Source organism: Falco biarmicus, chromosome 3, assembly GCF_023638135.1.
Source record: "Falco biarmicus isolate bFalBia1 chromosome 3, bFalBia1.pri, whole genome shotgun sequence".
NCBI classification, from domain to species: domain Eukaryota; kingdom Metazoa; phylum Chordata; class Aves; order Falconiformes; family Falconidae; genus Falco; species Falco biarmicus.
Window position 1 is genome coordinate 44,673,723 of NC_079290.1, and position 23,578 is coordinate 44,697,300.

The 23,578-nt window shown below is 39.8% G+C and overlaps 1 protein-coding gene across 2 annotated transcripts in view; it reads right to left on the minus strand.

The window, feature by feature from the left end:
• NKAIN3 (sodium/potassium transporting ATPase interacting 3) overlaps positions 1–23,578 on the minus strand; it is a 367,375-nt gene that overhangs the window by 22,273 nt on the left and 321,524 nt on the right. For both annotated transcript variants that reach the window (XM_056333573.1, XM_056333571.1), the window contains exon 5: positions 1,496–1,556. In XM_056333573.1, the coding sequence (XP_056189548.1) occupies positions 1,496–1,556 (61 nt within the window). The remainder of the gene's footprint in view (positions 1–1,495; positions 1,557–23,578) is intronic.

Sequence of the window (23,578 nt, forward strand, 5' to 3'; positions counted from 1 at the left end):
TACTGGTTCCTGACTGACTGGCAATTCCCAGCTTTCCAAGCGAGTGTTGTCGGGGCTGTTCCCCCTCCTTAGGACCTACTTTTCATGTTGCTTCTCCAACTGTTCATATTTCTCCTTTCCAGCACCAGTCTTTGTCCAGGCTTCTTGCACCTTTTCACGGTGCACTATGTGTACACCATGCTTATGACTCCTTCCCACTCTGTTTTATCTGAGAATCTCTTTGATGTATTTTCTTCCTTCTAGAAATCTAAATGAAAGTGTTAAAATAGATTTGACACTAATATCTGTCACATTATGATGGAGAACCGAAAGTTGTACAATTTGTAGCAATAGAAGAGTGTTTTGTTTATGGTCTTTCACACTGTTTTCAATCAAAAAGTCTGCTTTGCCATCACAGTCATGAATTACTTGAATTACCTTTTCAATAAGACTTTCCCAGATATTATCAAATGCTTTCCTACAAAATGAATTAATTTTTTCTACTATATTCATTTCATCCACTAGTGCTATTCTGTGAAGAAACAAAACTATGTTGAGATTTATGAATGAAAGTATACGAATAAAAGTTTGTTCATGTGTTATTTATCCTAAAGCCATAAAATGGTATTGGCATTTGTTCCCTTTTTTTTTTTTTTTCACCTAGAGGTAAGATATTTTACTGCTTAACTCCTCATGTACAAGAGGAAGTAACTGACATGATCATACGTTGTCCCTTTTTTAAATAGACTTGTTCTTGTATCCTCTCCTCTTTGCTCATCCGGTATTATTCCATTATCACCACTGCTTTTACCAATTGCCATGCTAGTCATGCGGGTATGGTGACCTTGTTAGGGAATCTTCACAATCTCTTTTCACACAGCATCCTACCAAAATGTTCAGCATATTCAGATTTTTTCAATGTCCATTTAATGACTTTCAATAAATATTTTTTTAAAGGTGTGCACATTTTGAAACTTCTTGAACAATATGGTAGGTAGGTTAAGAGCATGTGGTTAGCATTTTAGATGTGTGGTCTAGTTTCTTCTAAGTGTTGAACAGGTCTGTCTAATCATTGATAAGAGCGATACTGCACACTGTAAATGGCTTGATCTGTCATCTCCATTAACTTTACTGTTGATAAAGCTGTCATTTGGAAAGAACAGACTAAATGGCTTCAGGAGCTTTGATTCAAATTTAAATGTACATACATAAAGACTTATATATATATATATATGTATATGCAACACTGATCACACAGTTTTCAGCAGAGTGACTGGCTCACGCAAGGTGTTCATGGTGTGAACTCTATGAAGAAGTTTAGTAAGTACAATCCTGACACCTAGATAAGGTGTTACTACCAAAATAAGTATGTCTTTGAGCACAATTGTTTAAGTACATGAATGTCAGATTCTGCCATTTTTCAAACTTTGTTCTTCGCCTTGGTAGTTAATGCAAGACTAAGTCTCACCCCAGGTACTGTGGCTCCAGAGATGGAGAGGTGTGTATCAGTACTTACAGCTGTCCTCCTCCTCCATGAAAATACTGATCACGTAACAGGCATACACAAATCCAATCAGCTGTATGAAACAAGGGGAAAAGCAATCATTAGAACACATTGAACACTTGTTAAGCTTTTAGTACAATGGTATTAAATACAAGCATCACAGATAAATTTTAAAGAAGATTTGCTTCCATTTCCTGTATTTATATGTAGATTTCAGTGCAAATGGTCACAAACAGCTAAATTAAAGAGACTTTCTCTCTTTTGCTCACCCTGTCCCACTGAGATCAGTATTGATGAATACTACTATTGAGTAATACTGGTGGAAAACACTTGGACCTTGATGTTCATCTATTACTTGCATTCCTTTGTTTGTTCAGTGCCTCTGTTTTCACATGACTTTGTTCATATGAATGTGGGCCCCCTAAGCACCTAATTTATGTATTAAAAAGATAAAATATTTGTTGACATAGTAAAGCTTGCGTGGAATCCGCAAGACATGTTGTTTTGTGCTGCATATAGTGTTCCAGTGAAGAGCTGTTTGGCAAAAGTTTAATTTGGTATGTGAAGTGTCACGATATAGCTGAACAGTAAAGCTGGGTTAGGATTCATCAGCGTCAGGACATACCTTATCAGAAGGGCTTATCAGTAAATCACATTAACTATGCAAAAAATGAGCAGGCTTATTTCCTCAAAGGGCAACACAAGCAAAATCATACCATTATTTCCAAAGAAGGTTCCACAAAAACATCCTCCTCAACCCGATCTGTGTCACTTGTGCCACTGAGAGGAAGGGATTAAGATCTTTAGGATCAGGGGATAGAAACTCTGGTCATTTGCCTTCCATATAGACAAAATTTTTTCTTATGCCTACCACCAAAGAAGAAGAAAATCCCACTGGGCCAGGAAACCTATTAAACTGCACTGCCCAGACACGTCCATCCTTGAGAAAATATTGTTTGTGCAGCTGTACACAATTCGTGCTATCTGAAAGCCTTGAAAAGACTGTTCATAAGAGATTTCTAAAATAACCCAGAGATTAGTTTTAAGAAAACTCCTTTTTCTCTGGTCCATTCAAAAAAATCTAATTAAAATAGTTCTTTTAAGGGTGTCACGGATCAACCATCTGAGAAAGAGGTAATTTAATAGTATCTAGACAGGTATAAGCTCCTTCAGAAGCACAGAAATCATTCCAACCTGCTTTCTGGTTGGGCTGCATGAGGAGCTTTACAAGCAGCTCCAAAAGCCTCTCTGCAGACAAAAAGCTTGTCCACACAAGGGAATTCAGGGAAGTTACGATGAATTAACTAAAGCTGTGAAATCAATGCACATAAGATAAAGTACATTAAATCCCTGTGTGGCCTTTCCCATTCAGAAATAAAGTGGCCTTAGTTCACTGCAGCTTAATCCTCCTCCAAGGGATTAATCTTCCCCACGGAGAATTAAGCTACAGTATGCTAAAGCTGAGTTACTTGTGACTGAGAGCTCCCACAGCCCCGCGGCACAGTCCTGTCAGGGCTGCCTCCCCAGGGCAAACACCTCGCTGGTCTTTCGGGAAAGTGAGTTGAACCCAGCGTTCCTCCGGCTCTGAGCAGGCGGCAGGATCAGCAGCTTCCTTGGCTCGTTTTTGGGTCCCGTTTACTAGGGTGGTATTGCCACAGCCTCTGTCAGGTGGACGGACACCACTTTGTCCTGATGCTCTGAGCCAGCTAAACGCAAAGCAGCTCTGGAGGAGGTGCTCTCAGGAGGCTGTACCTGAGCTACACTGTGCCCTGCATCATGGTACCTGCCGCTGGATGGGACCTAGAGCCAGGGCTGGCTGGCTCCGTGCCAGCTCACCTTTACCAGCTGAGGACTCTGTGGGCGGGTGAGAGGAGCCCAGCCTCCTGCTATTACTGAAAATGGGATCTTGTGGTTGTGCTGCCCTGCACCTCCAGGACCAGTACTGCCTTACAGACTCCTTGATGGATTAAGCAAATTTTTTCCCTTGAATGTCACAGTTTAGAGCATCTTTCAGGTATGATAAGTGAAGCATTATGATACAAAGGCTTCCCAGGGACCAAAAAAACAATCATACTTGAGGTACATAGATTAAAAAAAACCTGCATTAGTACCACACAAATACCAGAAAACGTGACTTTTCATGAGGGAATGACACCTGTTTAGTTACAATATTTCTTGTTTAGCATTCGTGTTTTGCAGTTTGACTTTGTAAGTCACTTGGGTGTGTTTCTTTTACCTAAACATGACCAATTAAAGCTGCTGATTAAATAATGAACAAGATAAAAATTAATTGTAGTACAGCTTATGGGTTAAATGTTTGTGAGGGAAGATCAAATATTTAGAATTATTTACCATATCCCAATCATGTATTTCTTTGTTGTTTCTTCTTATTAGAATTCTGTATTAAATTAACTTTACTTTTATGAATGCCATTCCTTCTTTATATGTACTTGTGTACTCCATATACATGCATATTAAATGAGATATCTATCCGTGAGGGCTTCCAGCAAATTTCTCACACATTTCAGATGTTGGACAGGTGGTTAAAGCACAGAAAGAGACTTCCACTCCAGTATGTAATAAACCACCTGACTATAAAGAAGAAAGCAACAGGGAAAATTACTTTAAGAGGTCTTCTGTCCAAAAAGTATGGGGCATGGCAAGCCTGGTGTTTTAACAGTCCTAACAGCTTACACCTTGCTCTTTCAGCAGATCTTCTCCTTGAAGTAAATCTTTTCCCACTCTCTTCAGTGTTTGAAACACAGTTTGTCTAATCTATGGCCTTCTTGCAATATCAGCAGCGTCTCTGCTTCTCAGTATTTCTTTGTTTTTCTAAGCATTAGTAGATAAATATTCCTCACTCAGATAGGAATCACTGCCACCTGTTGTGTTTATGGCATATACTTTTTTTAAAATACACCATTTCCCCCCCATCTGTTTAGTTATTGATACCAGGAGAAATAAAAAAATACATCCACCCTCTCACAATTTCATGGTCTTTTCCAGTGGAAAAAGAAAGATCAGGTCTCTAATCACGCTGGGAGGTATCATAAACCACCATCTTCCAAGAAAGTATTTTTGTAATTAAATGGCAGAATGCACATTTCTGAAAGAATAAAGCAACAAGAAAGAAAAGGGACCCTTTAGCATCAATTGTCAGGTATTGCTGTTCAGAGGCATACAGCAATGTTTGGCTTGTAACTGACATACTAGTAATTATAATTGGGTAACTGATATATACAGTACAATTAACATGAAGTGATAAAGTGGGAATATACCCTTCTACAGATGAGACCTGTTTCTAGATACTTAGAATTACAGCCACCACACTGTGAATATTTTTATAAATGAATTAATTAAAACATCTTATTTTGCTTTATTGATGGACACACTAATAAAATATTTATTCCAACAAATTACTTTTGCTATCTTGATTAACCCAGCTGCTGTTTAATTAATAAAGTTATGCTCATGTGAACCCATCTAGCCATCATGTTAATTGCCAATTTGCAGTGAGCTGACTGATGTATACTGCCTGGTTTCATGATATTGAAAATGTTGGCTATTGGCCTGGCACCAAGTGATAGACTTAAATGTGTGTTCCCTGATAACTAAGGACAATATGATGTAAATGAGCTGGAGAATTGCTCATCTTGAGTTTCAGTAATGATTCAAAGGGACCAATGAAGTGGCTGGAATAGGATGACCAAGGCATCAAAAGTCACTAGCCCCTGAAAGTATAAATGGGAGCCTCTGGTTTGATCCAGAGAGCAATATAGATTCCAAGGTGGACTTGTCTTGACAGTGCTGAGTTTCAAGGCATAGAAACTTTCTGGGGTCCCTGCACTGTACAGGGGACTGCCTGTCTTGCCTGCAGAGCCCAGTCTAGTAAACTATCTCAGAAGACACTTGCCAGTGCTACTCTGCAGAAAATCAAGTGGAAAACTGTGGGAAGAGGCTGTTGTCCCCTGCTTTCATCCTGCCACACAGTGGTTAAGGTACACATCTTGCTCTGGAGACAATAAGCAATACATAAAATACTCAGATATTTAATGGAATCACAGAATGGTTTGGTTTGGCAGGGAGATTTAAAGGTCATTAGTTCACTCCCCCTGCCATGGAGAGTAACATCTTTCACTAGGTCAGGTTGCTCAAAGCCCCATCCAACCTAACTTTGAACATTTCCAGGGATGGGGCATCCACAACTGTCCTGGGCAACCTGTTCCAATATCTCACCACCCTCATTTTAAAAAAATTCTTCCCTATGTCCAATCTCAACCTACCTCTTTCAATTCAAAACCACTTCCCCATGTCTTCCCACTACAGACCATGGTAAAAAGCCTTTTTGTCTTTCTTATAAGCCGCCTTTATATATTGAAAGGCCAAAATAAAGCCTTCCCAGAGCTAAATAACCCAAATTCTCTCAGCCCTCTCTCTGATTATTCTCATGTCCCTCCTCCAGACCTGCTCAAACAGATCCACATCTTTCTTGTGCTGGGGACCCAGCAGCTGGATGCAAGACTCTAGGTGGAGTCTCACAAGAGTGGAGTAGAGGGGCAGAATCACCTCGACCTGCTGGCCATGCTTGTGATGATATCAGCCCAGGGTACAATGGGCTTTCTGGGCTGCAAGTGCACATTGCCGGTTCATATATAGTTTTTCATCCACCGGAATCCTCAAGTCCCTTCTCCACAGGGCTGCTCTCAATCCATTAATCCTCCAGTCTGTACTGATATCGGGGATTGCACTGACCCAGGTGCAAGATCTTGCACTTGGTATTGTTGAACTTTATGAGGTTCCCACGGCCCACTCCTTCATCTTGCCAAAGTCCCCCTGGGTGGAATCTCTCCCCTGCAGCATATCAACTGCACCACTCAGCTTGGTGTCATCCGCAAAGTTGCTGAGGGTGCATTCGATCCCACTATGTCTTTAATGAAGATATGAAGTAGCATTGGTCCCAGTATAGATCCCTGACGGTTACCACTTGTTACTGGTTTCCATGTGGACATAGAGCCATACTCTTCGGACGCAGCCATCCAGTATTTTCAGAACCACCACTATTTTCATACCAAAAGCCTTATTTCTTCGGTGACTCACTGATAAATATTGCTTATATTCTCCAAACCATGGCGATGAGCAGGCTCAGCGTGTGGGAAACAACTGTCACCTTGGCTAAGCTGGCAGAGACTTCAGTGTGAAGTGCACAAAGGGATTTATTAGTGGAACACGGGTACATTTCCCATGTTCCCATGTTGATGTTATTATCAAGGCTTTTGATGCACAATGTATTTTCTGCTGATAGCCTTAGGTAGAAATTAAGTAGTAGTCTGTTATTTTTCTCCTGTGCAGGCAGTATAGTCTCTAGAGGACCTAAATGCTTTAGTCTAACTACAATCTCTAGGCTTAAGCTATGGACATCTGCATGAAATATAAAAGCCTAGTTTAATGGAAGTGAAATTAAATTGTATAATTGTCCATCATTAAACTGTAAGAAACTATGAAAACATGTAAGAAATCAAAAACCTAATCATCTGAGCAAATATATGCTGTGACATATAATTGCTTTAATAAATGAATATTGCTAGAATACATCCTATTAAACATTAGAACCAAACTGAGTATAAAATTTATATTTACTTCAAATTAATGTATTTCAATAGTTACCAGTTAATGTGGATTAACCTTTCTTTAGGAAAACAAGGACAAATGCAAAATAAAATTAGAAGTGATTATTTAAATCAAGGCTATTTTCTGCAGACTGAAATATTTTTGATTAAAATTGATGATTTGTTAATTTTGATTTAAATTTTTCTGCTTGGCTTTGTCATCATCAGCATTTTCAGGAGAGCCAACAGTGAAACATGAGTAGTTCATCTTCTTAGCAACTTACTTGCCACTAACATTTTTAATACTCTTCAAAGAGGACTGTAAAGCCCTTTTCTTCCATTAAAGACCAGAAAAGCATTAAAACTGAATGAGAGATACATAAGAGAAACAGGATATTATCCCAGTATCTGTGTGCATATGTGGATCGGCAAGATAGAAATATGACTATGATTATCAGGCACAAAGAAATTATAACTCCACGTATTTCAAGACAATGACAGAGGAACCAGGATCAAGATTAACAGTAGTATATAGCTGTAATATGATAATAACCATCCCCTATAACTGCATGATTATATACTATATTTGTATATAGATATCCAATTATATGAAAGTATATAATTACACACTATAACTGCTTGATTATATAAATTTTATTAGAAATATATTGTAAAACTGTATAACTAATGACATTTTCAAAATGAAATGTAATTTTTTGAGTTAAAAGAGAGGCAGCCTCAAAGGTATGTTGTTTTCTAGAACTAAATGATGAAATGCACAATATTTTACAGTGGTAGCAGCAGAAGCCTCAACCTTAAAGTGCTTAGAAATCTAAAACCATAAAAGCAGACAGAAAACTGGAAAAATGTCCAGAAAACATAGCATGATATGGTAGCAGCAATGCCTGAAGTATATGTTGTCTAAGGATTTTTATTTTCTTTCCTTCATCTTCCTAAAATCTATGGGATTCGACTTGAATAAAATTCAGGCTTCAGGGGCATTGTCTACCAATTTCATCAGCATGACCCAGAGCCAACCTGGTCCAGCTGTGCTGTTTACAGCTGTAGTGGAGGGCTCCAGAGACTACAGCTCTAATAAACCTTAAAATGTGTTAAAGGACTCTAATGGTGGGTGACAGGGGCTTACAGGTACTTTTGCTTTATGTTGTTTGTGGAGAGACAAGTGAGCAGAGACACTAAAATGTCTATTAAAATACATAGAGGTTGCTGTTGGCTGAGACTGCAGAAAGTAATTCTTGAATGCCATCTACCTATGCTGGGAGAGGAGAGAAGCATGCTGGAAAAGACTATACCTTTTAGCTACCATGCTTTTTGAAGTCCTACCCTGTATCTGCTGCTCTCAGATCCTGGTTTCCACAACATCCCTTCATCTTGAAATTAAAAATTGTATTTTACAATCTAATTTTCCAGGCCCAGATCTGAACCATCGTTGCCTGCACTAGATCTGTGAATTTGTTTTTCCAGCAGCATAAACATATAATTACCCCTACTGCCCAGTTGCCCAAAATAATTTTACCAGTTAAGAAGGAGGACTGATGTGTTATGCTGTCGAGGTGTGTCCCAGCTTTGTTGGGCTTGAGAAAAACAAGCGAAAATATCATACATACTCTCTCCCCCTCTCCTGCTTTAGCGTAGTTATGGCTTATTCTCCCTCCTTTGTTTTTGCTGCAAGACCTTTAGAAAAAAGATCATATATCCTGACAACGGAAAGATGAAGGATTTGGAACAAACGGTGTAATCCAGACTCCTGTGTAATTCTGTAGGTCACAGAATTTAATCTAGATTCTCTGGTAGCCTAATGATAATGTCATCAGAGCATCCCTCACAGACTGGGTTGGCATACTAGTGCTCCAGATGAGTTATGTCCACAGGAGAGATCTGGGAACCTTTGTCCTTCCCCAACACAAGAAAAAGAAGAACCCAAGCTTAATCCTTACTTATTTGGCTGTCTATTGTGTGATAGATACCTAAGTATTAATTTTGAATGAAATGAAAGTTTCAATATGTAAAAACACTGAACACATTATTTAAACACAACTGGCTAGAACACAGTGTTTTATCTTGTGATATATTAATTATTAATTGCTTGTTAATGATTCAACTGAATACAGTTTAAGTCAATAGTATAAAATAAAGCCAACCTTAAACCTTGAACGTTAAAGAACAAAATGATGGAAAGTGAAGGGGATGAGGGTGGTAAGAAGGAAGAGGGAGAGAAAGGAGATCTAAATCTGAGTAGACTCTTAACAAAATCATCAGAAAAGAACCGGATAAACAAGCAAGACTTTCTCTAGATTTAGTTTCCCTCCAGTGTGTAAAGAAAATAAAAGTTCTTCTAAGAATGGGGTCAAAGTTTTCATATTTAGGTTAATGACTAGCTTGTCAGCTGAATAACAGGGAGTGAGAAAACCCTTTACATCTTACTTTAAAATAAGCAGACAGAAAGAGGGCTTGTCCCCATTTCTGTAAACCTGACTTTCTGTTATTTGTTTTTATATCTTCTAAATAACTGCTTTTATTTGCTTTTACCTTAACTTGTCAGTGTTAAGGATAATTTCAGAGCTACTTGCAGATGACACGACATTTCACCTCTTTTGATATAGCAAAGAAATTCAGGTTTGATGGTGTCTTGTAACCTGAAGTGTTTCTTCAAGGTATCCATCAGGTAATGACTTCACCTCCACTAAATTTCATGTACCACTTTGGAAGCTGTAACAAAATCAGAAGAAAGAATGAAAGAAATGTCTGCCAGTGACTAGAGCCAATGTAAATCTGTTTGGCATGTGACAAGGTACTTGAGAAGGTTTCTGAATCCCAGGTAAACTGATTATGCATGCAGGGGGTACCAAAGTAAATTTCTTTCAGAACAGCAGAATGTTGCAAATCTTGGCCATTTTTTATGCTAATACTCCTTTTACCATTCTTCCACTGCCTATACTGCAATTATGAAAGATGTCCTTTGTTGACAGAATGCCAAAAGATATTTTTTCCCTCCTTATTAGATCAGAACGCACATAATGAGAGTATTATTTCCACTTCCTTGTGGCAACAGACACAGAAAATGCATTTTAATTCCAACAATGCACTGCAATCTGTAAGAAATACTTATTTTCTACTGAATCACTTCTTTCTCTTCATGCATGATGTAAATAACATATGCATGAAACTGTTATATCACCACGAGGCAGTACCCATTTAAAGATAGACAAACTGTGACGCAGAAATAAAAATGACTAGTTCAAGATTTCAGTGGGGTGACAGTGAGTTTAAGAATAGAATTACTACAGTCTGATCCCCACTATTGTCTAACCTCCTTTATAGAAGCTTCTTAAATACCTAGGTAATGATAGCTAAGACTGAACACATGATTATTCTAGCTCCTGTTAATCCATAAACATGGCTTGAAAACTGTATGGAAAAAAAGCAAAGCTTTCACTAACAACAATTATGCCAGAGCATACCTCAGGGAAAAATAGAACAACAAAAGCAACCCACAGATAAAACATAAGCCATCATATTAACTCATGTTAGAAAATGTTGTATGATCTGATGAATTGCAAAGTAAGATTTAATCTCTACCTATACCAGGCTGCTCATATTAGCTCCCCTAGTGGAACACTCAAAGAGGATTTTCAGGAGTGGTAGACACAGAAACGCACCTCAGAAGTAAGCTCCAAAGCCTGAAAGACATGCATCAGCTTAGATCGAGCACTAATTAAATCACGGGGAAAAAAAGGGCTTGAATAATAACCAAGAGCTAGTGAAAATTCACAAGTGTAGAAATTCATATAAAACAGAATGGACGAACACAGATTGTCTGAAAACTTTTCTTACGGTCCAGTCTGCAGGGGGAGCTGGAAAAGCAGCATACAGTATTTCTCTCTGTTCTCAGGTACAAATTATTTTTGGACATTGTTCATTTCAATTTTATTTTTACATTAATATTTTCTTCAATACAGACAAGGAAAACAAAAAGAAATAATAATGTTGATATTTTTTCTTTGATGTGTAAATATACACTGGAAATTCTTAAAATCTTATCTTCCTTCGAGGACTACAGATTATAAATACATCTATTCTTGGCAAAGTAAGGTTACCTCCATTTTTAAGAAGGTAAGAAAAGACAGAACAAGCAAACAGATGATGGCTTTTGATTCTTGAAAATTAAAAAAGAAACAAATCACTTTAATGTCCACCACACTTTGATATTGTTTTGCCTTTTTGTATGTGCCCATTGAAATACTACAGTGGTGAACAATAGTTTATCATAGATAGAAGAGATGAAACTCCTTCTTGATCATCACTGTTTTTCCTAATCAATTTCCATCTAACAAGATATTTAGTAGATGATCTACCACATGTGTGTTTTCACTTGTGCATGAATCTGCTGTATTCAAACCACACAACAAATGACTTGATTTTGAGCCACGGTTGAACTGGTTTTGCTTTTTGGAAGGAACAATACTATAATCAGAAATGTGGCTGGATTTATGTGCTTGGCAGGTAACACAGCAGTCTCTTCACTCAGCTGTAATGTCTAAAACTGTGCAACACAAAGAACTATAACAGCAATGCAGGTCATTTTGAAAACCCCTTGTTTGATCATTGGTTTTCTTTTATGGATATCTTTCCCTCTGTAGTTGTTCTTACAATGGATAATATTGTTTAATTCCTTCAAGTTGCTACCTGAATGTGCAGATGGAGGTACATAAAGACACACACGCACACACACACATACATCCTTATAATGCTTTGTGGAGTAGTCTGCTGTGATATCTGAGAAACAAGACTACCATAAAAGCAGCAACGTTATCAGTTTGCTCAGGTATTCCCAGTTAAACTGTGTGCTAAAAGGCTTTTGTGAGGGATTCCCACTGGGCAGAAAAGCTATCAAGAATTGCAATGAAGCTTTGCTTTCTATCAGTGCCTAATGAATTTCAGCAGCTGTTTCTCCAGTCATATCTGACCCAGTGTGATCTCTTGTACCACATCCCCCTGGCATGGTTTATTTGCTTGCAGTATATGGTCCTCGTATGTATGTTGTGTCCTATTCACTCCTGTTTCTTACCAACAGCTTTCACTTGATGCTGCATCCCCCTTTATCTCCCTGTACATTCACCTGGGTCTGATTCTGCCGCCCAAAGCCCAGGGTGCACCCAAAATCAATATTTCTTTTTCCAACGAGACTAAGCTTAGCCTGTAATCAGGCAGCATGCAAATACACAAGCTACACTGGAGCCATTCTTGAAAGGACCTTGTCTCCCACTGTCAGTACAAAACTGGCATAAGCATCCCTACATGGCTGGTGACCATGCCTCCATGTACTGGGTGTACAGGTGGCAGCAAATGTTTCGCCCTAAAGCCAGCTGTCAGGATGTTTTAGCAAACAGGAGGCAGATTTGGCCCTAACTCCTGCCGTGAGGCTACTGCTACAAAGAAATGCAAATGCAGCAAGGGAGTCTGCACCTGGTAAAAGCAACTGCAAAAGGAGCCAAAGCAGAATTTGCTGCCCTGAGAATATGTCTTGACCAGAGATATGTATTAACTGGAAGAGTGTCTTTGGGCTCCATGACTCTGGCTCACCCAGACTGAGCTTTTGGCTACAGTACGTAGAGTTACTTTCCAGAAAACAAGCTCAGATTTAAAGAAATCTAGGATATAGGTGATGGTGCTTATTTGTGTCTTGTTCTTACATGAAGACAGACTCTGAATTACACAGCCTGAAGGAGAGGAAGTCAGGCAGAGAATATGCTAGCCCACTTCTTGCATCCAGTGCTGGGACAGATCTTTGTCAAGAAATCTCCCTGCCGTACATGGGGGACACCAGGACCTCAGGAGTATGTCCTAAGTCCTTGGAAGAAACCTTAATATACACGTGGAGGCTGAACACGTCACCAGAACAGGCAGTTTTGGACATCTGGAGGACATTTCTAGGGTTCCTCTGCTTCTGTTGGACTGGCTGTTTGCTTGAACCCTCTTCCTTTGCTTCCTTGCAAGTACAAATAAGTTTAAACCTACTAAACCCTGCAGTGCTGCATGGACTAGTTGAATAAATGTCGGGGAGGTTAAACTTTATGGCACTTTTCCCCCTGGTGTTACAATACCCTTATATTGTGAGCAGAAGTAGAGCTAGCTCATTTCAAGGAAACGCAGGTAGATCTATTTTATTGACAACTCTCTGTATTCTTTGAAATGTTAACTTTTACAAAAGCCAATTTTCATCAGAAGGAAAATGAAGGAGAAGCACTCTGACTCCTGTAATAAGAAAACTGGCATAAACTATAATTACTCAATATGACAAACATCACAGAATGGTGTATGAAAGATAATGGAAGGGGAAACCCATGTCCCATGTTAAAGCCCTTTGGGGGATAAGTGATCAAATTATACAGAGCACTTACACCTCAAAAAATTTGTTGACCAGATCACTAATCACACCTTTTTAAGAATTATATGCTGTCATGGAATAAAAAGGATTAGTCTCAATCTCATAGATTCACACAAAAATAGAACAGGATAGGATAGGGTAGGATAGGGTAGAACAGACTAGACTAGACTAGACTAGACTATTTCAGTTGGAAGAGACCTACAACAATCATCTAGTCCATCTGGCTGACCAATTCAGGGCTGACCAGAAGTTAAAATGTAAGGGCACTGTCCAAATGCCAGTTAAACACTGACAGGCTTGAGGCTTGGGGCATCAACAGGGAGACTGTTCCAGCGTTTGACTGCTCTCTTGGTAAATAAATGCTTCCTAATGTCCAGTCTAAACCTCCCCTGGTGCAGTTCTGAACCATTCCCATGTGTCCTATCACTAGATCCCAGGCAGAAGCGACCAGCACCTCCCTCCCCACTCCCCCTCCTCAGGAAGCTGTGGAGAGCAATGAGGTCGCCCCTCAGCCTCCTTCTCTCCAAACTAGACAAGCCCAAAGCCCGTAGCCGCTCCTCACCAGGACATGCCTTCCAGCCCTTTCTTCAGCTTTGTTGTTCTCTTCTGAGCACATTCAAGGACCTTCACATCCTTAAATTGTGGGGCTCAGAACTGCACACAGTGCTCAAGATGAGGCCGCACCGACGCTGAACGGTGGGATGGTCACCTCTTGTGATGGGCTGGTTACGCTGTGTGTGATGCACCCCAGGATGTGGCTTGCCCTCTTGGCTGCCAGGGCACACTGCTGACTTGTATTGAGCCTGCTGCTGACCAGCACCCTCAAAGTGTAAGGATATGTAAATGGTGTATGAGTAGACCAGTGTCCACAGTGGGGAAAGTTATCTGTAGTGCTCTATACAGAATCATGCTCAGCCCTAAGCATTTCAAGTATTCATGGAAGACTGGGAAATAGAGAGAGGAACTCAGTCAAGGTTGGTGAAAATGCAAAATAAAAAGTCCACTGTGGAATGTTGCAGATGGATCTCATGACACTGAGTGACTGGGTGATAAAATTAGAGCTGAAATTCAATGTCAATAAATGCAAAGTAATGTACATAAGGAAAACCAACCATAACTACACATATATAGCAATAGGCTTTAAATTTTTTATTACCTCTTGGAAAACTCGTGAATAGTTCATTATAAACACCAGCTCAGTGCTCATTGGCAGTCAGAAAGGAGAATCGAATAGTAGAAGAGCAATAGAAAAGAAAGTAGAATACATCATTATGCCATTGTACAAATCCCTTGTGTCTTGCATCCTCAGTGCTATGCACATTTCTGTCTCCTCATCTCAGAAAGGAAGTAGTTGAATCAGAAGAAGTAAGAGAAAGGTGTCAAAGATAATCAAGATATGGGTGGCTTTAGAATAAGGAGACATACAACTGATGACAGAATTATAGAAAAAAAATAAAATCATGAATGGCTTGGAAACGATGAATACAAAATAATTAGTCCCACTTTTTGTTATATAAGAACAATGGAAAATGAAACCAAATTATCAGATCACAGGCTAAGGGGTTGCCTTTCATCACCAACTGAAGGAAGGACATTTTCCACACAAATCAGAATTAAACCACGGAACTCAATGCCCAGAACACGCTGGAGAGGTGAGACATGGGTCAAAAGCTGATCAGGCATATTCAGGGAAAAGATGTTCATTGAAGGCTATTTAAAACAAGATTTCAGCTACAGCAGATTTGTCCCAGGAAATCCCAGGCAATATTGCCAGGAGATGTTACGCACTTAAGCACTCATGGTGCTGCATTAAATATGCCAATTTATTATTTACATTTACTAAATTCAGCTGTAAATCACATTGCTGGAAAATCAGAAGTATGGAAGTCTAACTTACACAATGGGAAAGAGATCAATATATTACCTCTAGGCTTAACGTATGTATTATAATTTCAGCCCACTATTTGTTGAATTGAAATGCATTAATTGAAGTTTGATTTTATTCAGATTTTGGAATCCGTATGAAATGATTCAGTTAGGCATGCTACCTACTCCAGATGAAAAGGAAGACATAAAGTTAGATACTTCCACATAAAATCAATCATAGAATCATAGAATCATAGAATGGTTTGGATTGGAAGTGACGTTAAAGATTATCTAGTTCTAAACCCCCTGCCATGGGCAGGGACACCTTCTGCTAGACCAGGTCGTTCAAAGCTCCATCCAAGCCAGCCCTGAACACTTCCAGGGATGGGGCATCTACAACTTCTCTGGGAAACATGTTGCAGTGTGTCACTACCCTCACAGTAAAGAATTTCTTCCTAATAGCTTATCTAAACCTATCCTCTTTCAGTTTAAAGCCATCCCTCCTTGTCCTATCACTACATGCCCTTGTAAAAAGTCCCTCTCCAGTTTTCTTGCAGGCCCCTTTAGGCACTGGAAGGCTGCTATAAGGTCTTCCCAGAGCCTTTCCTTCTCTGGGCTGGACAACCCCAGCTCTCTCAGCCTGTCTTCATAGGAGAGGTGCTCCAGTCCTCTGATCATCTTCAGGGCCCTCCCCTGGACCCTCTCCAACAGACACATGTCCTTCTTACCTTGGGAGCCCCAGAGCTGTACTCCAGGTGGGCTCTCACGAGAGCAGAGTAGAGGGGCAGAATCACCTCCCTTGACCTGCTGGTCATGCTTATTTTGCTGCAGCTCAGGATATGGTTGGCTTTCTGGGCTGCAAGTGCACATTACCAGGTCATATTGAGCTTCTCATCCATCAACAACCCAAGTCTTTCTCCTCAGGGCTGCTCTCCATCCATTCTCTGCCCAGATTGTATTTGTGCTTGGGATTTTCCTGACCCATGTGCAGGACCTTGCACTTGGCCTTGCGGAACTTCATGAGGTTGGCATGGGCCCACCTCTCAAGCCTGTCAAGGTCTCTCTGGATGGTATCCCTCCTCTCCAGCTTGTCAACTGAACCACACAGCTTGGTGTCATCAGCAAACTTTCTGAGGGTGCTGAGGGACACTCAATCCCAGTGTCTGTGTTGCTGACAAAGATGTTAAACAGCACCAGTCCCGGTACTGACTCCTGAGGAACGCCACTTGTCACTGGCCTCCACTTGTACATCAAGCCATTGACTGCAACTCTCTGAGTGCGACCATGCAGCCAATTCCTTATCCATTGAGTGGTCCATCTGTCAAATCCATATCCCTCCAGTTTAGAGACAAAATATTGAGAATAGATCTGATGAAGCTCAGCTATCATGCTAGTTTTCTAGAATTACTCTCAGCTGTTCATAATGCAAGATTTTCTTGCAACTTTATTAATTATGAGAAATATGGGTTATGATTTGAGCTGGGCCAGGAAATATTTTATTGTTTAATTATGAGTAAATTGGCTACAACAAAATTTCAAAATACGGATTTGGTTCTGAAGTCTTTAAAAAGTCAAAAAGTCACAGAAGTCAGCCAATCTTTGCTGGTAAAAAGCATTAATAATTAAGAACTGAAACAACTGCAGGGGGAAAAAAAGCCCTCTTAAATGGAGAGATGTGTTCCGTTAAAGATTACATTTCTAAAGTACTATTTAGGTGACTGTGGGACTCATATACACAACCTTCTCTGAAAAACTGACATCAGTCTTCCGAGTACCAATCACCAATGAGCCTTTTGTACTTTTCAGATTGTTGTAGAATTAGTTCATCCATGGTCAGCTTAGCAGATATGTTGACATGAAAGGTTGTACACAGAAGCAACTTTCCTTTGAGACCAAAGGCCTAGAATTCTGCCCAGTGGGAGATGACTGAACTGTATTCATAATCCAGGATACCAACTAGTTGGTCCTGAAAATTGGCCTGAGAAAACCACCCCCAAGTTAAGAGTACTTACAAGAAAATTGTTCTTTTATTATGTATCTTATTTTCTTATAGATTGCCCTACAAAATTCAATCCCCCTCTTTCTCTGTTTACGCTCTCCAGAAAAAGGCAAATGACCTGAGGATTTAGTTAAGGCAGTTTGGTAAGTTTACTAAAACTAAAGATCTCATATTCATTCAGGTCAACTCCCACTACCTGTTTCAAGATATTGACAACTGTGACTCAAGCTTGACTAAAGCCCATTCTTCCTTAATTTTTCTCTGAATTTTCTTAGTGATATGGCTCATTCTTTACACGTGTACATGGGAAAATGTGTGTGCTTACAAAATGACACATTCAAAAATTCCCAGCATTAAACAACAAAGATTTTTAATCTCTAAATTATATGTACATGAAGTATTTAAAAATAATTATCAACCAAAACCTCATATTATGCTGAACATCACCTTCATTTATTTTAAGTTAGGGGAAAGATTCTATGTTACTCTGAAAAGAGAAACAGAGCAAATAAACCAGTACTATTTGGTAAGAATGACGTTTAAGAGAGAAACAGTAAAATAGCTTACTGTGATGGAGCCAAGGGACATCTCTGTTCTGGGAAATACTCAATAGCCAAAGTACTAATATGTAAGTTGTACCTAAACTGGGATCTGTGGCTCCTTATGTCTTTATGCTAAAATGTCTTAGGGTCTTGTTTTAAAGGGTCTTAAGCAGGAAGGAAAATGGACTCTAAAGAAATAACAAATCATTATTTCCATTAGCATCCAATCTGGTTATCCGATAGCATATTAGCTGAATGATGTGAGAAACTGAACTCACTGGTTCATTGACTCAGTCTTAATTGTAGTCTTGATTTGATCATATATTCCAACCTTTCCATTAGCTGAATTGGAGTAAATTGTCTTAATAATATGTTTGCTTAGGCTCCTATTTGTTTGCTAAATGTTTCAACAAAATCCATAATAAGTTTATAGAATAAGTGTTCCTCTCGGATTGCAACATGGATCATAAACACAAGCACAGTTAAAGAAGATACTTACAAGGCACTTGACTGTGTCCAAAGTGACAGGTGTATTTCAGAATGGTTAAATAGTGAATTAAAGAAAACAGTATAATACAATTTCACAAATCAATCTAAACAAAGAAATAATTGTCGCATAGTTCCTTTAAGACAAAAATTAGCTTGTGCATCTTTACTGTTGAAAAAATTAAAATACAGATGAACCACAACTTATTTAAAAATCTTTAATGTATTAAATAAAGTTAAGAAAAAATTCTTAAAATAGCTTTTGAAGGATTATAAATTATTGTGTAACAAAATGCTAAAATGTCAGTAATCTCTTCTATAATTGGAAGTATTTCTGATTGTCATGGAGCAGACAATGTTCTACATGGAAAACGAACATACAATTTCAGCTTGTGAAACTCTCATATAACTTTTAAAAAATATTAAATTTAGCAATTTGGGGAACTCAATGCAAACCTAATAACTGTTAATATTTCTTTTAAACTTCTAATATACTTAGATAAATATTATTTTTTTTAAGAACATATTAATTTTGTCTTCTATATGGTTTCTCTAAAAGTCTGCATCACCATGAAGAAAAAAATGTAATTATTCCTTATATTCCTTTAGAGGTAAGAACTGATACTAAGAAAACTTTAAAATCTGTGATCTTACTCACTTTCATGCAGGAAGTCCTGTGAAAGGGTCAGATTTCCTTTTTATGTTAAGTGAATAAAACTGATAACATTTATAAGAAATAGCAATAAATGGAAAGTCAGCTTGCACTACAGAAACCGTGAACTACTGGACATAATGATTCTAGGAGGAGAGCAGTGGAACAAAGACAGCAAACACCCAGGAATCAGACTGCAGTGACCCGGGAGGGAAGGCAGCTTCTAGGAGCAAACAGGTCTATCAGAAAGAGAAGTTCAAGAAAGCAATCAGACTGACTGGAACAACACTCACTGAAAAAGTATGAACTTTTCCAAGGAGAAGCGTAGAAAGTGATGGGTTTGGCACAGTAATGGTCTCTTGGATGACCTGCATACAGATTACCAGAGACAAATATAAAATAAAACCATAAGTGTATATGGACAAACTCAGAAAGGTCAAGACTCAAGATACAACTAAAAGAGAGAATAAAGCGTAACAGAAAATACTCACTGGCATATTAGTAATAAAGAGTGAGCTCATCAGTGAGCTGTCACAGTCCTCAGTGATGTGACCCTGAGGCTATAGGTGCATGGGGCAGCAGTAATTATTTTCCAGATGGGCAGGTCACCCATCAGCTGAGCAGCACACTGCAGCTATGCAATCATCTCCTCCAGCTGACAGAAGGCATGGGGTTGAGCAGCTGGATGTGAGGTTTGGCTATGTTAAATGGCATTGCCTTCAAGGGAATGAATACAGAACCATGGCCTTGAGATGGCTGAAAAATCCAGTGTCTTTTTTCTTTATTCCCTGCTTCAGTAGAAAAATTAACTGTGGTCAGTGAAGTAATGCCACTGACACTAATGAAGGACTCAGGTAAGAATAAGGAAGAATATGCTATTGATTATTTACATAAATCAGAAAACTGAAGAAATTCTGATGTACTAGCCCCGGTAAGCTCACCTCAAAGCAGGCTGAAGTCTGGCTAAAGCGAGCTCAAGCACGTTAGAACATCCCTGTGAGAATTTGATTAAAACAGGAGAGGCTGAAGATCAGAAAGTCCAACTGTCCCTATCTCTTTACACAATGAAAAGCAAAAGAGGACACACAGAATTATATCCCTAACTTCATTTTGTTCTCCATCACATTACAAGACAGTAGCCAATGGGGCTCTGTAGAATTCCATCTTAGTCCAGTACTATCCAGTAGTTTCAGTAGTCACCTGCTTAGCTGAAGAGATACTATTCCTTTTACACTTCCAGATAGAAGCAAGCTGGCAGTGGTTGCAAGTCCCATGGAGGACAAGTTTAGAATTAAAATAATCTTGACAAACTGACAAAGGGTCTGGAAAAAATAGGATGTGATTCAGTAAGGCCAAGTGCAAATTAGTAGACTTAAGTAGGAATAATGAAGTACTCGAAGACAGAATAGGGCGAACAGCAGGCTATGTAGCAGTTCCACAGGATTTCAAGGTGAATCAGGAGTGCCTTAGAACACAGCACCAGTAAGGCATCGATGGACAGATTGCGTATATTTTGGAGATTTTACCTTCAGCAAAGATGAGAACTAATTAAAGGAAGTTCAGATGAAAAATATAAGGATGATCAAACATCTAGAAAACATGACCTCTGTGGAAAGCTTATGTTACTAAATTACACACTCCCTTAAAACTTCTGGATCTGGGAGACTGCATTTACAGTGTATTGTTAGCTCACATTGTTCATAGAAAGATTAAATGCAAAGGGCTTCTTCAGACTGCTGCCATCTAAACCACTTATCAAGCAATTTTATTCTAGAAATAATAAGTTACTGTCAGAGGATAAAAATCTTAACAGAGCTTTTCAAATTCAATTACAATATGAAACATCTACTAATATCAAAAGACTCGAGGGTTTTCTCATTAGTCGTTTAAAGCAGCATGAAAGATTATTTTGAGTGTGTCAATAATCATTCATACTTCTTGTGAGTCCCCATTGTAACGGAAAATCTTAAGACAGTTGAACTGCCTTTTTTTCAGGCCAATATATGAAAAACATCATTAAAGTCATTACAAATCTAGACAGAGCATAACTGTCTGACAGCTATAACAGGAGCAGACGAGATGCAAAGCAGAATCTGATCACTTCAGGTTTTGTGCTGGCTACTGCGTGGGCAAGATCCAATTATTATAAAGAAATATGACACACAGGAAATCTGTCCAAGGCTGAAAACAGAAATAAGGGGTGTGTGTGGTATTATTCTCTGATGGTGGATGGGATATTACCTTCCCAATAGGCTAAACAGATCATCACAATGAAACAGTAAACATCTTCAACATTAAAAGCTACATGGAATGGCTGACATATGTGTATTGTACTAAAAATATTGTGCAAGCTATGGAGATCACCTTCTGAACTGGGAAAATAACACATTCCATCCAAGCCTGAAATGGCAGTTTGCCATGTCCTGTATGTATCTACAGAGACATTTAATCACTTAAGAAGGTGGACAATCTTAATCCAGGCTAAGAATCAGGAATGATCTGATTACAAGATGGTATTGATAAAGAATAGGAGAGTTGTTATATTTTGGTTTATGCCCTAAGTTTTGAAATATGAACACAAAGCTCAGGCACTATGTTTCTCTTTGGTCTCGACCCTCAAAGGAGTGACATGAGACCATGTTTACATCTTTTCCTGCATCATCTTTCTCAGGACCATCTGCAAAAAATAGCATTAGGGCAGAGTTAAGGCTGTCAGCTGTCCAAAGAAGGTGGTGAAGGAAGGTAAAAGGGAAGCAGAAGTGCTTGGCTCTGTGTGTGTATCTGACAAATCTGTTTTCAAGAACAGTTTGATTCTCAGTGTTTATTGGTGGGGGGACTGGAGAAGAGGAGCTGTACAACAAAAGGCCAGTTAAGGATCAGGATTTGACTATTTGTCCTACTCTTGCATCAGTGCATACCTGCCTGCCTTTTTGAAAGTGTATGTAAAATTAAATGGGTGTGCTTTCCAAGCTTGGCTGAAGAGTACTAAAAGGTAAAATTCTTACCTTAGAATATGTTGAAATATAGTCCAACTGCCTTTTAGAGAGCAGAGAAAGATGCTGAATAATAGCAATATGAGCTACAGCAAGTGGGGAAGTGACAATTACAATGTAGGTTGGATAGTTTCTTGCTAAAAATCCTATTCTTATCTGCATAGTTCATCCAAATACTACTGAATGGTGGTTCTTCCTGTGAAAACTTTGAACAAATAGGGTTATATAGATTTATTGAGATTTAGTTGACTACAATACAGTTTACAAACAGGAATGATTATTATACTGAAAACACAGTAGTGTTATACCATCATTTATCAGCAGTCCTGGCAAAATGGAGAGGTCCCAGAAGACTGGAGGTTAGCCAATATGTCACCCATCTACAAGAAGGGCGGGAAGGAGGATCCAGGGAACTACAGGACTGTCAGCCTGACCATGGAGTAGGTCATCCTGAGTGCCATCAGTCGGCATGTGCAGGAAAACAAGGGGATCAGGCCCAGCCAGTATGGGTTTATAAAATGCAAGTCCTGCTTGATCAACCTGATCTCCTTCTATGACAAGATGACTCACCCAGTGGGTGAGGGAAAGGCTGTGGGTGTTGTCTGCCTGGACCTTACTAAACCCTTTGAAACCATCTCCCACAGCATTCTCCTGGAGAAACATGGCTTGGACAAGTGTACTCTTCACTGGGTGAAAAACTGGCTGGATGGCCATGCCCAAAGAGCGGTGGTGAATGGTGTTACACCCAGCTGGTGGCTGGTCACAAGTGGTGTTCCCCAGGGCTCAGTATTGGGGCCAGTTCTGTTTAATATCTTTACCAATGATCTGGATGAGTGGACTGAGTGCACCCTCAGTAAGTTTGCAGATGACACCAAGCTGGGTGGGAGAGTTGATCTGCTTGAGGGCAGGAGACTCTGCAGAGGGATCTGGACAGGCTGGACCGATGGGCTGAGGCCGAGTGTGTGAGGCTCAACAAGGCTCAGTGCCGGGTCCTGCACCTGGGTCACACCAACCCCACGCAGCGCTACAGGCTGGGGCAGAGCGGCTGGGAAGCTGCCCAGAGGAAAAGGACCTGGGGGTGCTGGTCGACAGCTGGCTGAACGTGAGCCAGCAGTGTGCCCAGGTGGCCAGGAAGGCCAACAGCCCCCTGGCTTGTGTCAGAAACCGTGTGGCCAGCAGGACCAGGGCAGTGACCGTCCCCCTGCACTGGGCACTGGTGAGGCCGCCCCTCGAATGCCGTGTTCAGGTTTGGGCCCCTCACTGCAGGAGGGACATTGAGGGGCTGGAGCGTGTCCAGAGACAGGCAGCGAAGCTGGTGGAGGGGCTGGAGCACAAGGCTTATGAGGAGCGGCTGGGGGAGCTGGGGGTGTTTAGCCTGGAGGAGACTCAGTGGGGACCTTAGTATTCTGTACAACTACCTGAAAGGAGGTTGTAGGCAGGTGGGGACAAGCCTCCCAGATAAGAAGTGACAAAACAAGAGGAAAAGGCCTCAAGTTGTGCCAGGGGAGGATTAGACTGGATATCAGAAACAATTTCTTCAGT